Source organism: Geotrypetes seraphini, chromosome 2, assembly GCF_902459505.1.
Source record: "Geotrypetes seraphini chromosome 2, aGeoSer1.1, whole genome shotgun sequence".
Classification (NCBI taxonomy): domain Eukaryota; kingdom Metazoa; phylum Chordata; class Amphibia; order Gymnophiona; family Dermophiidae; genus Geotrypetes; species Geotrypetes seraphini.
In genome coordinates, this window is record NC_047085.1 from 84,506,394 (window position 1) to 84,521,920 (window position 15,527).

General features: G+C 46.0%; 1 protein-coding gene across 2 annotated transcripts in view; it reads right to left on the reverse strand.

Annotated features, from left to right (window-relative positions):
• CPNE3 (copine 3) overlaps positions 1-15,527 on the reverse strand; it is a 100,720-nt gene that overhangs the window by 17,851 nt on the left and 67,342 nt on the right. For both annotated transcript variants that reach the window (XM_033933267.1, XM_033933266.1), the window contains 3 exons: positions 15,160-15,293; positions 12,833-12,887; positions 11,643-11,694 (listed from right to left, as the gene is read on the reverse strand). In XM_033933267.1, the coding sequence (XP_033789158.1) occupies positions 11,643-11,694; positions 12,833-12,887; positions 15,160-15,293 (241 nt within the window). The remainder of the gene's footprint in view (positions 1-11,642; positions 11,695-12,832; positions 12,888-15,159; positions 15,294-15,527) is intronic.

The following is a 15,527-nucleotide window of genomic DNA, read 5'->3' on the forward strand; positions in this document are numbered from 1 at the left end:
ATTGATGCCGGCGGGGCCTGCCTGAGTGTCATGCGTGGATTGATGCTGACATCATGGCCTGCCTTCTTTGTGGCCTACCTTCTTCTCAGATGGTTGATTTCAGCTGTTGGGCTCCTCTTTGGCCTCTAGCCCTCTCCTGCCTCAGACCGCAGGGGGGAGGTGCCTGTCTTCAGCTGCCGGGATGGAGGGAGGGAAGGGAAGAAGAAAGGAGACCCTGGCGAGTTATCAGAAGACAACCAGAGCCTGGGACCACAACACGATTTGAATACTGACCAGACAACAAAAGGTAGAAAATATGATTTTATTTTCTATTTTGTGATTACAATATATCAGATTTGAAATGTATATCCTACCAGAGCTGGTGTTAGACAGGGAGGGGAGGGGGGACAGGGTACAGAGCCTGGCAGGGAGGGGGGACAGGGTGCAGAGCCTGGCAGGGAGTGAGGGGGACTAGGTGCAGAGCCTGGTATAAATTACTACACAATTTGGTTCAGAATGTTTTTTTTTTCTTGTTTTCCTCCTCTAAATCTAGGGTGCGTCTTATGAAGCGAAAAATGCGATAACTGCTTTTCAATATCCAGGACCTTATACACATGAAGGGCAGTTCAATAAGAGAGTGACTGGTAGAAGCCTATTCTGTAATGGCAAAATAGTATTCTACAAAGAAAAGTAAGCTATTTGGGACAGAAAACTAAGACCTGTAATATGTGTATCTGTATCTTATGATTATAGGAAAATATTAAAAACTTATCATATTTTTTGCTCCATAAGACGCACCTGACCATAACGCACCCTAGATTTAGAGGAGGAAGAACCAAGAAAAAAATATTCTGAACCAAATTGTGCCTTTGAACCCAGCCCCCTAGAAAAATAGACAAATATACTGCAGCAGACACATTTTGATCACTAAATTGAAATCCTACTTTTGTTGTCTGGTGATTTCTGGTTGCACTAGATAGTTCTTTCTTTCCTTCCTTACTTCCTCAGGCCCAACAATTGTCTCTTTCTATTCCCTCCCTCCTTCCTTCCTTCCTATGTTCTGAGTTCTTGCCCCCTCCCCCTCACTGCCTTCCAGCCTTTGTCTTTCCTACCCTCCCACACCAAAGCCTGCCTGCCTTCCTCCCTGCTGCGCTGATTCTTCCTCCTTGATTCACTGCTCGCCCACTGCTGCCTCAACTTCACAAAGCCTGCCTTCCTCCCTGCTACATCGATTCCTCCTCCCTGGTCCAACAGGCACTGCCACCGCTGCAGAACGACCCCTCCGAGCTCTACCATCCCTCCCTCCCCTGGAACCAGACTTTTTAGCAGGCGCTATAAGGAGCACAAAAAACCTCTTCATCAAACCTCAACCTACCAACACCCCAAATAACCACAGGCTCACCTCACAGGCCTTGCCCCACCAGTGCCACTAACACACCCCACTGAACTTGCCACAGAAACAGGCTGTCACAATCCTCAAGGCCGCTGCAGGAACTGGAGCACTGCCGACATCCCAGAAGCCTGAAAATCCCGCAACAGATCCCTCGACGGCTCCTCCTGCACTCCTGGACCCGCACTCAAAGTGTACTCTCAACGCCAACACAGAAAAATGTCTGACTCCTGCTGGCACAACTCCACAAAGGGCCAGCGGCATGCAATCGGCCCCACAAGCCTTCCTCCGACGTCAGAATTGTCGTTGTGATAAGACTTGTGGGCCTGACTGCAGGCCCCCAGCTCTTCTCTTCCTTTCCTGCAGCGGGTAAGAGGGCAGTGAGCAGCACCAGTTGTGGCGGGAGGGGGGGGAGAGGGCGGTGGGCGGAGGTGTATTTGCTCCATAAGACACAACCCCTTATGGAGCAAAAAATACAGTACTTATTTAAGCAATGAGGGGGGAAATAATGTGGATGTAATGTATGTTTCCATTGTTATTTTGTAATTCTCTGTGCATTCAGTTCTTTTTATGTTAACCACATAGAACTGTGAGGTGTTTGCAGTACATAAATGGAATAAATGTTACATTATGTTATAACTAATTGCATTCTAAAATAATAATAATAATAACTTTATTGTTGTATACCGCGGTACCATGGAAGTTCAGTGTGGTTAACAGGTGAAGAGACTGTACAATTTACAGTGAATTTACAAGCATGACAGTGATGAGGCATAAAAGATGAATGAGATAAAAAATAGGACATATGAGTAAACTAAGCGATCAGTTTCGTTAGGACATTAAATTTGTTTAACAGGAAGGGAGGGGATGGAGAATCCGGAGGTATATCAAAGGTCAGGTGGGGAGCAAGGAGAAAGGAAGGGGAGGAGTCAGAGAAATTTGTCAAAAGAGGTAGGTTTTGATTGACTTCCTGAACATTTGGTAGGAAGGAGAATTAGAAATGAGGGAGGTGAGGCATTTGTTCCATTTGCTGGCTTGGAATGATAGGGATCTGTCAAGGAATTTCTTATAGAGGCAGCCCTTTAGAGATGGAAAGGCAAACATGTAGGTGTTTCGTGTGCGAGAGGGGCCTGCAAGTTCAAGGTGTTCAGACAGGTAGATTGGGGAAGAGCCTGTTAAGGTTTTGAAGCAGAGGCAGGCGAATTTGAAGATGATCCTTGCCTCTATTGGCAACCAATGAAGCTTTAAGTAATATGGGCTTACATGGTCATATTTTTTGAGACCGTAGATGACTATTCTCAAACGTTTGATAGTACTTTTATAGGATCCCAGGTATATAATGTTGCAATAGTTTAGGATGCTTAGGATTAGTGATTGGACCAGCAGTCGAAAGGAGATGTGGTTGAAGTAATGCTTGATAGTGCGAAGCTTCCAGAGGGTGCAGAAGCATTTTTGACCTGGGCACTGTTATGGTCTTCGAAGGTCAGGCATCGGTCAAGGATGACACCAAGGATTTTTATAGTGGGGTTGATAGGGTAGTCTAGTCCATTTAGTTTCAGGGAAGTATTTGTTAGCTTATAGGTAGGACTTGCCAGGAATATTTTGGCCCAACCCAACCATGTGCCCAAGGCCCCGCCCCCAGGAGGGGCCTAAGGCTCCCAGGCCTATTCTGATTGGCCCAGGCGCCTTAGGCCCCACCAGTAGGCGGGTCTTTGGGACGGATGGGCCAATCCGGCCTCATTCTGTCGTTGGCTGCCTGCCGGACAGGCGGGTTTGGCTCCCGTCTGTCCGGCCAACTAAACAAAGGTACGGGGAAGGGGGGTGGGGGTGTCGTGGGGGTCAGCCAGGGGGGTCGCGGGTCGGCTGGGGGGGGCGATCGGAGGTTCTTGGGGGGGCGGTCATTGGGGGGAGGGGGGTTTGCGTCAAGGGCAGGAGGGCCTGGGATCCCTCCTGCCCGTAATGTAGTGCGGGGTGGGGGTAGGGGGTCGCCGTGGCCAGGAGGGTTTGGGCTCCCTCCTGGCCCGAATAACTAGCGGGGGGGGGGGGGTTGCCAGGGCCAGGAGGACTTGGGCTCCCTCCTGGCCCGATATTGTCGGGGAGTTGGGGAGTCGGCGGGGCAAGAAGGCTTGGGCTCCCTCTTGCCCCGATCGTGTTGGGGAGTCGGGGGGCAAGAGGGCTTGGGCTCCCTCTTGCCCCGATCGTGTTGGGGAGTCGGGGGGCAAGAGGGCTTCAGCTCCCTCTTGCCCCGATCGTGTCGGGGGTGCCGCGGTTGGCTGGGGCACGAGGGCTTCAGCTCCCTCTTGCCCCGATGTTGTGTGTGGGGGGGGAGTGATGCATCGCGGCAGGAGAGATGCCTCATCTCCCCTACCGCGATGCCATCACTCCTCTACCCGAACTGCCACGGGTCGCAGCAGTTCGGGTAGAAGAATGATGGCATCGCAGTAGGGGAGATGAGGCATCTCTCCTGCTGCGATGGTTAGGTTGCCGGGCCGCTGAACTGATGGTGCCAGCGGCCATCAGCTCAGCGGCCCCTTTTTTCGGCACTTAGACCTGGTTTTATTTCGTCTAAGTGAAAAAGGTCTAAGTGCCGACTAAACTGTATTGGTTATACCTGATGTACGGCTAGGTGTAGTTCGGCCCACCTCCCGCCCACTGCCCGCCCTTTCCCCTCCTCTAAACACACCTCTTTTCTCTGTGCGTTTAGAGGCAGGGGAAAGGCCTAAGCTGTTTTTAGATACATCTAAAAACCAGCTTTGGTTATGGGTACTTGGACGATCAGGCTTTTTGATCGTCCAAGTAGCCATTTAGGACACTTTTTAGACGTTTTTTTTTTTTTGATTATTACCCCCTTAGAATTTATGATAGGCGTTTCAACAAATTTTAATAAAACTTGTCACACTGTTTTTTTGCCTTTAGATCTTCAAACACTATCACCCCAAGGCTCCTCTCCCCATCCATGCATATCAATTAAGGGGCAGGATCACGAATACCATATAGATGATATGTATTTACATATATACAGATTAACCTCCTTATTCTATAACAGATTGCCTATAGTTAGGCACCAATAGTGTGCCTAAATTATACAATACCAGCAGTTAGGCACTCAAGCAGTTAGGCTATCTTGCTTGCATGGTTAAGGTGGCTTATTGTATTAACTGTTTTTTTAATCTGGGCATGCCAATGTGATTCTGTGGGTAAACACGCTTGTGTGCTATATTATTCCATCATGGCTTCTAAATCTGTTTCTGTTACTTATGTAATTCTGTGTCCCTGTAACAAGTTTCATGTAGAATGCACTAGCAGGAAGATCAGGACACACTTAGCAGGAACACTGAATTTGTTTCCACATACATAATCTAGCAGCCCCAGTGGTAGCTCATTTTATTCAAATGGACTATGATGTTACTCAGATTAAATAGCTTATTATAGAACATAAGAATTGCTGCTGCTGGGTTAGACCAGAGGTCCATCGTGCCCAGCAGTCTGCTCTCGCAGTGGCCCTTAGATCAAAGACCAGTGCCCCATTTGAGTCTAGCCTTACCTGTGTACGTTCTGGTTCAGCAGGAAAGCACAGTTACTTACCGTAACAGGTGTTATCCAGGGACAGCAGGCAGATATTCTTGACTGATGGGTGACGGCACCGACGGAGCCCCGGTACGGACAATTTTAGAGTGATCTCACTCTAAGAACTTTAGAAAGTTCTAGCTCGGCCGCACCGCGCACGCGCGAGTGCCTTCCCGCCCGACAGAGGCGCGCGGTCCCTCAGTTAGTATAAGCCAGCTAAGAAGCCAACCCGGGGAGGTGGGTGGGACGCAAGAATATCTGCCTGCTGTCCCTGGATAACACCTGTTACGGTAAGTAACTGTGCTTTATCCCAGGACAAGCAGGCAGCATATTCTTGACTGATGGGTGACCTCTAAGCTAACAAAAAAAGAGGGATGGAGGGAAGGTTGGCCATTAGGAAAACAAATTTTGTGAAACAGATTGGCCGAAGTGACCATCCCTTCTGGAGAATGCATCCAGACAATAATGAGATGTAAAAGTGTGAACTGAGGACCAAGTAGCAGCCTTGCAGATTTCCTCAATAGGAGTGGAACGGAGGAAAGCTACAGATGCTGCCATTGCTCTGACTTTATGGGCTGTGACAGAACCTTCCAGTGTCAGTCCGGTCTGAGCATAACAGAATGAAATGCACGCTGCTAGCCAATTAGACAACGTGCGTTTAGAAACGGGGCGTCCCAAATTATTCGGATCAAAGGACAGAAAAAGTTGGGGAACTGATCTGTGGGGTTTCGTACGCTCCAGATAGTAAGCAAGAGCCCTTTTACAATCCAAAGTATGCAGAGCTTGTTCCCCAGAATGAGAATGAGGTTTTGGAAAGAAAACAGGTAGAACAATGGATTGGTTGAGATGAAATTCAGAAACAACCTTGGGGAGAAACTTTGGATGTGTACGCAGAACCACCTTGTCATGGTGAAAAACCGTAAAAGGTGGATCTGCAACCAGTGCATGAAGCTCACTGACTCTCCTGGCAGAGGTAAGAGCAATAAGGAAAAGTACCTTCCAAGTGAGAAACTTGAAAGGAGAGGTAGCTAAAGGTTCAAATGGAGGCTTCATTAAAGCGGAAAGAACCACATTGAGATCCCAGATAACCGGAGGGGCTTTAAGAGGTGGTTTCACATTGAAAAGCCCACGCATGAACCTGGACACCAGGGGATGAGCTGAAAGAAGTTTTCCATGGACTGGCTCATGAAAAGTTGCAATGGCACTGAGGTGGACTCTGATGGAAGAGGACTTAAGGCCAGAGTCAGACAAAGAAAGTAAATAATCCAACAACGTCTCCACTGCCAGGGAAGTGGGATCAAGATGATGAAGAAGACACCAGGAAGAAAATCTCGTCCACTTTTGATGGTAACATTGCAGAGTGGCTGGTTTCCTGGAGGCATCCAGAATGGAACGAACGGGCTGAGACAAAAGAGTATCAGTCGAAGTCAGCCCGAGAGATACCAAGCTGTCAGGTGTAGAGACTGGAGGTTGGGATGTAGAAGGGTTTCCTGCTGTTGCGTAAGCAGAGATGGAAACAGAGGAAGAAGAAAAGGTTCCCTGGAACTGAGTTGAAGTAGAAGGGAGAACCAATGTTGCCTGGGCCACCTCGGAGCAATCAGAATCATGGTGGCTCGTTCCCTCTTGAGCTTGAACAAGGTTCTCAACATGAGAGGCAGAGGAGGGAAGGCGTACAGGAACAGATTCGACCAGTCGAGGAGAAAAGCATCTGCTGCTAGACGGTGCGGAGAGTAAAGTCTGGAGCAGAATAGGGGCAGCTGATGATTGTGAGGAGCTGCAAAGAGGTCTATCTGAGGAGTGCCCCATTGAGTGAAGATAGACTGCAGAGTTACAGGATCGAGTGTCCACTCGTGAGGTTGGAGAATTCTGCTGAGTTTGTCCGCTAAAGAATTCTGTGCCCCCTGAATGTATATAGCTTTCAGGAAGAGATGGTGATCTATGGCCCAAGTCCAGATCTTCTGGGCTTCCTGGCATAAAAGGCGAGAGCCTGTCCCACCCTGTTTGTTGATGTAGTACATCGCAACCTGATTGTCTGTGCACAACAGAAGGACCTGAGGAAAAAGAAGATGTTGGAAGGCCTTGAGGGCGTAAAACATCGCTCTGAGTTCCAGGAAATTGATTTGATGCTTCTTTTCCTGGGCTGTCCAAAGACCTTGAGTCTGGAACTTGTTCAAGTGAGCTCCCCATGCATACAGAGAGGCGTCGGTGGTGATGACTAGTTGATGAGGAGGCTGATGGAACAGAAGACCTCTGGATAGATTTGAGGATACCAACCACCATTGAAGAGACTGACGAAGAGATGATGTCACAGATATGTGTCGTGAGCAAGGATCCGACGCTTGGGACCACTGAGTAGCAAGGGTCCATTGAGGAGTGCGCAGGTGAAGACGTGCGTGAGGTGTGACATGAACTGTGGATGCCATGTGCCCCAAGAGTACCATCATTTGTCTGGCTGAGATGGAAGGTAGTGAAAGCACCTGCTGACATAGAGACTGAAGGGTCTGAAGACGATTGGATGGTAGGAAAGCTCTCATTAGGAGTGTATCCAGGATCGCTCCAATGAATTGAAGTCTCTGAGTGGGGATGATATGAGATTTGGGTAGATTGATCTCGAACCCCAGAAGTTGTAGAAACTGGATGGTTTGGTTGGTGGCCAGGAGAACTGCTTGAGCGGATGTGGCTTTGATCAACCAGTCGTCCAGGTAAGGAAATACATGAAGGTGGTGAGAGCGTAGAAATGCCGCTACCACAATGAGACATTTGGTGAATACCCTTGGAGATGAGGCTAGACCGAAGGGCAGTACCTTGTACTGGTAATGACAATGATTGATCATGAATCGGAGATATGGTCTTGAGGTTACATTGATCGGTATGTGAGTGTAAGCCTCTTTGAGATCGAGGGAGCATAGCCAGTCGTTTTGATTTAGAAGGGGATAAAGGATGGCTAAAGAAAGCATCTTGAATTTTTCTTTTACCAGATGTTTGTTGAGATCGCGAAGATCTAGGATGGGTCTGAGATCTCCTGTTTTTTTGGGGACTAGAATATAACGGGAGTAGAATCCCTGCCCCTTTTGATCTAGAGGAACTTCTTCTATAGCGTTCAGAAGGAGGAGGGATTGGACCTCCTGAATAAGGAGGGCAGATTGAGGACTGTTCAAAGCAGACTCTTTTGGCAGGCTTTGAGGTGGAAGAGTCTGAAAGTTGAGAGAGTAGCCGTGGCGGATGATGTTGAGGACCCATTGGTCCGACGTGATTACTTCCCACCGGCTGAGGAACAGAGAAAGTCGACCTCCTATAGGCTGAGGCAGGAGAGCAGGAATAGGGATACTGGCTATACTGTGGAGAATGAAGTCAAAAGGGCTGTGACTTCTGCTGAGGAGGTTGTTTCACAGATTGTTGCTGCTGCTGCTGTCTGGGAGGCTGACGTTGTTGTTGCCTCTGACGCCTGGGTTGCTGAGCAGTGGTAGGTAATGGACGAGCTGTGAAGCGGCGTTGATAGGCCGACTGCTGTCTATATGGTTTTGGCGGAGGAGGCTTCTTTTTATTTTTAAGCAGGGTATCCCAGCGCGTCTCATGAGCAGAGAGCTTTTGTGTGGTTGAGTCCATGGAATCCCCAAAGAGCTCATCCCCTAGGCACGGGGCGTTGGCTAACCGATCTTGATGGTTAACATCAAGCTCGGATACCCGAAGCCAGGCCAAACGGCGCATAGCCACCGACATTGCTGTCGCTCTGGATGTAAGTTCAAAGGTGTCATATATGGATCTAACCATAAACTTACGTAATTGGAAAAGAGACGACAAGCAGGTGTGAAAAGAGTGATGCTTTCGTGAAGGAAGATATTTTTCGAAAGAAGCCATGGTGGTAAGGAGATGCTTTAAATAAAAAGAAAAATGAAAAGCATAATTACTAGCCCTATTTGCTAACATAGCATTTTGGTAGAGCCTCTTACCAAATTTATCCATGGCCCTTCCTTCTCTGCCAGGAGGGACAGATGCATATACACTGGCTCCTGAAGTCTTTTTAAGGGTGGATTCGACAAATAATGATTCGTGTGGAAGTTGAGGTTTGTCGAACCCAGGAATGGGAATTACTTTATATAGAGAATCCAGTTTACGTGGGGCCCCTGGGACAGTTAAAGGAGTCTCTAAATTCTTATAGAAAGTTTCCCTCAAGATGTCATGAAGGGGAAGTTTCAAAAATTCCTTTGGAGGCTGATCAAAATCAAGGGCATCCAAAAAAGCTTTAGACTTTTTGGATTCAGCCTCCAAAGGAATGGACAAGGATTCACACATCTCTTTCAAAAAACAGGAGAAAGAGGAAGTGACCTGTTTGGAGGATGGGTCAGGGACAGCCGAATCCTCCTCCTCTGAGGAACATTCGCCTTCAGAAAGAAAGGGTTCCTCTGAGTCTCCCCACAGATCAGGGTCCCTGACATGGGAAGAATGGTCCCGAGACTCAGGTGTCGACGTTTGTATGTGTCGGGTTTTGCGCACCGACTTACCCGACCTCATCGATACCGAGTCAGGAGATGTTATCGGTCGCACCGGTGCCGAAGTCTGTACCGATTGATGGTGAGCTCTCGGCTCCGGTGCAAGGACTGGCATCGATACCGATGAGGTTAGGTGAAGCGGTACCGAAACAGTGGAAGCGGGTAACACGGGTTCCACAATCGGTATCGATACGGGTTGTTCCACAACCGGTACCGATAGCTCGGTGCGGGCCGGCACCGGAAGGTTCGGTGTCATGATAGCAGGAAGGAGCCGTTCTAATTGCTCCTTAAGCTGCACCTGAAGGATGGCCGTAATGCGGTCATCGAGGGATGGCACCGGTACCGCTTTTTACTTCTGCGGTACCTGCGGTGCCGCTCGACGCCCCGGAGATGAGGAGCCCGATGTCGAGGGACTCACCTCTATAGGGGCGGAGCGCTTCCGCTGGCGTCTTACAGGCGGCAGGATTGGACTCACTGCACTCGAGGCCGGAAGACGTTCCAGCGGGGAAGGCTTCTTAGCCGGCTTACCTGACTGTTGAGACGCCGGTGTGGAATCACGCGGCGTCGAAGACGAGGGTGCCGACTGAATCGGTGCCGAAGCCGGAGTCGAAGGAACGGGGTCGGACATCTCGGCACCGAACAGTAATCGCTGCTGTATTTGGCGATTTTTTAATGTCCGTTTTTTTAGAGTAGCACAGCGGGTGCAAGTAGAGGCCTGATGCTCAGGACCCAAACACTGTAAACACCAGTTGTGTGGGTCCGTGAGAGATATAGGCCTAGCACACCGCTGGCACTTTTTAAAACCCGGTTGAGGGGGCATGAAAGGAAAAACGGCTTCCGCCAAATCGAAGGCCGAGGCTTCGATGGTGGCAGAAGGCCCCGCCGGGGAAAAATCAAATTAAGAAAAGAAAAAATATATTTTTTTTTTTTTACAAAAAAGAAAAAAAGAAACGAAATAAGGCCAATTAGCCAAAAAGTTTACGCGAGCGGGAAGGCAATAGAAAAAAAGTTTCAATAGCCGTTGAAAAAAACGCGTCTTCTTAGCTCCGCGGAAACTAAGAAACTGAGGGACCGCGCGCCTCTGTCGGGCGGGAAGGCACTCGCGCGTGCGCGGTGCGGCCGAGCTAGAACTTTCTAAAGTTCTTAGAGTGAGATCACTCTAAAATTGTCCGTACCGGGGCTCCGTCGGTGCCGTCACCCATCAGTCAAGAATATGCTGCCTGCTTGTCCTGGGATAACTTATCTAACCTTTTCTTGAATCCCTGGAGGGTGCTTTCCCCTATAACAGCCTCTGGAAGAGCGTTCCAGATTTCCACCACTCTATGGGTGAAGAAGAACTTCTTTACATTTATACAAAATCTATCCCCTTTTAGCTTTAGAGAGTGCCCTCTCGTTCTCTCCACCTTGGAGAGGGTGAACAATCTCTCTTTCCCTTCATTATCTTGAATGTTTCGATCATGTCCCCTCTCAGTCTCCTCTTTTCAAGGGAGAAGAGGCCCAGTTTCTCTAGCCTCTCATTGTACAGCAACTCCTCCAGTCCCTTAACCATTTTTTGTTGCTCTTCTCTAGACCCTTTCGAGTAGTACTATGTCCTTTTTCATGTACGGCAACCAGTGTTGGATACAGTATTCCAGGTGGGGGCGCACCATGGCCCAGTACAGTGGCATGATAACCTTTTCAGATCTGTTTGTGATCCCCTTCTTAATCATTCCTAGCATTCTGTTCGCCCTATTCGCCATCGCTGCGCATTGCACGGACGGCTTCGTTGACTTGTCTACAAGTACTCACAAGTCTCTTTCCTGGGGGCTCTCTCCGAGTACAGCACCGGACATCCTGTATTCGTGCATATGATTTTTGTTATCGACATGCATCACCTTGCATGTCGGCAACAAAAATCATATGCATGAATACATATTTCTGTACCACTTTTAGGGCTTAATGACTATAAAAAGTGAAGTTGTGAGTTTTGGATATTTGGGTTGTCGGCAGTGGGGTCCTCAGGGTCTTAATGACTCTCTTGAAGGGTATTATGTTATCTAGTTGTTGTTTTATTTAGGACCATCTGAATGCATATACTGTATGTCATCTTAGAAGAGAGACAAACAACCAAAAGTAGGTATTTTGAATAAGCTAGTTATATAATATTCCTGCTTTAAACATACAAAATAAATCATGCAGTGTTGATTTTAATGCATGCACTTAGGTATGAAACTTACCAGCACATTGTGGGTTTGATGGGTTAAAATTTATTGGAAACTCATGTGATACCTGTATTAAAAAGTATTAAGGTAAGAGCATTCCATATTTTTTTTTTAATATTCCAATTCAACTTATTAATTAATATACATTTGTTAACTAATTTAAGTGGGGTAGATAATGTAGTTATGGTAATACATTTTATTTGCTCCTTAATGCAAATTAGAAAACAATAAAGTGTGTTGTATTACTATAATGCATATAAAGTTACCATGGGACACAAAATAATGAATTCAAAGCAAGCAAAACACCACATTATTATGTAATTGATTCTTCCAGGCCACATTGATAAATTCCTCTAACCCCCGCCCCCCCTACCAAACGAATAATCCCAATCCTTGCCTCCCTCCCTACCCTTCCCCTCCTTCATCCCCGGTTGGCACCCCCCATGCAACAGCTATTGGATCATTTTGTAATTGTCACTGGTTTATACCATACAATTGTTAACTAATTCTCTGCACCTGCATTGCATAAATTGCTCTGAACTGTTTTCTGATATGCTGTAACTTCGCTGTAAATGTACAGTCTCTTAACCTGTAAACCGCTCTGAACTGTTTTGTGGTATTGCGGTATACAAAAATAAAGTTATTATTATTATTATCTTAAAATGGGCTATTAAAAGCTTTATCTTCTTCCTTTCTCCCCCCCCCCTAAATACAGCCTCCAATCACAATCCCCTCTGCCATCAAATACATTCCCTCATTATACCCCACTAAAGATCTCCCATCACAAACCCTGCCACTGAAGAGCCTCCCTTTTCCCAAAGACCCCCTCCACTCCCTTCTTTAACTTCCTCCTCCTGACTACATGTAGAAATTCCTGGTGTCTGGGGATTACAGGGTAGGCACAGTCTCCAGTTGTTGCTCCTGCCCCTTCTGGCACTGTGTTCAAAATGGAGTCAAAATCCTCTAGAAGTAGTCTGATAGTACTACTACAAGGGGGTTGAACTGCCAGGCAGTATGAATCACACAGCTTGTAAGGTTAATCACAAGCTGCATTATTCATGTTCTGCAGGAATCAATGACCTATATTAATATACACCACAGATAGTGACCCCCACAGTAAACTAATATAAAGTGCTTGAACAAACATATGATATGTAAAAGCTCAACTTTCACTACATATTAATTATCCCCCTAAATCCATTTACCTGCCACGTGGGAGGCACTTGAGCACCAAATCCAAAGGCTGGAAACATTTTGTCCCTGAAAAAAACACAATTTGTATTTAGTGTAAAAGTACATATGGAGGAGAGACCTAATGGTTGCAGGTTCAAGCCCAGTACTACTCTTTGCGACCATGGACAAGTCACTTAACACTCCACTGCCCCAGATACATAAGTCAGATTGTGAACCTATCTGGGACAGATAGGGAGAAATACTTGAGCACCTGAATATAAACTGCTTAGGCTATATAAGTGATGTATAAATACTAAAATAAATAAATACCTACCAATATTCAAACTGACTAATATGTTTACCAGTGCATACTTTTCCACTAGTCACTATTATACAGTGGTAGGGAACTCCGGTCCTTGAAAACCATATTCCAGTCGGGTTTTCAGGATTTCCCCAATGAATATGCATTGAAAGCAGTGCATGCAAATAGATCTCATGCATATTCATTGGGGAATCCTGAAAACCCGACTGGAATACAGCTCTCGAGGACCGGAGTTCCCTACCCCTGAATAAGAGATCACTTACACACATAAATAACTAGTATACAGCCACACTACATTCAACTCAATTTTTACTTTTTGCCCAGCAGTTTCCTCCTGCTCACTTTTGTAGTTCCAATTCAATTGGAGCCAGGGATAGAAACTAATATCATACAAATTCACAACCCATCAGGGGTTTCTCTCCTATTTCATTGCCTCTTTCCCCCTGGTTCCCCTCATCCCACCATCATACCTAGTCTAATATTTGTACAGTGGAATTCTGCATTCATGAATCCTGAATTCAGCCACTATGTGTGGGAAAAGACCAACTTTTGATTTCTTATCTTGGGACCAGTGTGCCACAATCCCTTGAGCTGGCCCATATTCTGTGTGTCTATCTGCTGGTTGAGGAGCATAAACCCAGGCATCTGAACTGATCTGGCAGGATAAAGAATGAAAGATCACAGCGCTTCAGCTTCAGATCCTCTCATCCCTTCCATTCATAAATTTCATTAAGCATGTTTGGCATACCCTTTTTTTTGCTCAGCATCAGGAGACTATCAGATTACTCCTGCTGATAAGCATGAAATGAATGCAAAATTATCTCTGTTGCTCACCCTCTATTTCCAAGGTAGAAAATGCCAGTGTTTTACATGTTTTTCTCATGATATAAAATCATGCTAGATCTAAAAGCATAAGAGAAACACTTGTAGCTATTATCATCAGTGGTCCAGTGAAAGCCTGAGTGTTGCAGGACAGAACACACACATACATACATACAAAAAAACCCCAAACCTGGCAGTAAATACCTTCCCGATTTAATCTAAAACTCCTAATTATAGTAAAAGAAAAAGGGGTACTTGAATATAGCCAACTTTCCATTCATAGAAACATGATGGCAGATAAAGGCCAAATGGCTCATCTAGTCTGCACATCTACAGTAACCATTATCTCTTTCTCTCTCCGAGAGATCCCACGTGCCTATCACAGGCCCTTTTGAATTCAGACAGTCTCTGTCTCCACCACCTCTTCTGGGAGACTGTTCCATGCATCTACCACCCTTTCTGTAAAAAAAGTATTTCCTTAGATTACTCCAGAGCCTGTCACCTCTTAATTTCATCATATGCCCGCTCATTGCAGAGTTTCCTTTCAAATTAAAGAGACTCAACTCATGTACATTTACATTATGTAGGTATTTAAACGTCTCTATCATATCTTTCCTCTCCCGCCTTTCCACCAAAGTATACAGATGGAGATCTTTAAGTCTGTCCCCATACGCCTTATGATGAAGACCACACACCATTTTAGTAGCCTTCCTCTGGACCGACTCCATCCTTTTTATATCTTTTTGAAGATGCGGCCTCCTGAATTGTACACAATATTCTAAATGAGGTCTCACTAGAGTCTTATTTTTCCTACTGGCCATACCTCTCCCTATGCAACCTAGCATCCTTTTAGCTTTCGCCGTCACCTTTTCAACCTGTTTGGCCATCTTAAGATCATCATATACAATCACACCCAAGACTTGCTCTTGTGTCGTGCACATAAGCTCTTCATTCCCTAATCTGTACCATTCCCTTGGTTTATTTTGGCCCAAATGTATAACCTTGCATTTCTTAGTATTAAATTTTATCTGCCAAATTTCAGACCATTCTTTAAGCTTTGCCAGGTCTTTCTTCATGTTATTCACATCCAGCGTGTCTACTCTATTACAGATTTTCATATCAACCACAAAGAGGCAAATCTTACCCAATACTGTATTTCTGTCCTAAAATAAATCTCTAACCTCAAATCTCCCTCAATACCTCAAGTAAACTTACGCATCATAATCTTGGATAACCACTCCCACAGACCAGATGGCTGCCAGATACTCATTAACTCCATTTGGGCTGATGTAATGGAGAGAGGTAGGAGAGCGGGGATCACCATTGGATGCAGTAAAATCTATACCAACCTGTTAGAAAAAAAAGACATCTTTTATCACAAGTAGCTCTGACCCATATTCAACATACTGCTAAATTTAAACAGTTTACATATCTTTACATACATAATACAATAAAATCAAACAAACATGACAAATAATCCTCAAAAAATCATATGAGATACCCACCAAAAGGACAATCATAAAAATCAAGTTCTAAAAAAAACCTGTCGCTTCTCTCTCTTCAAAACAGAAAAAGAGACCTTG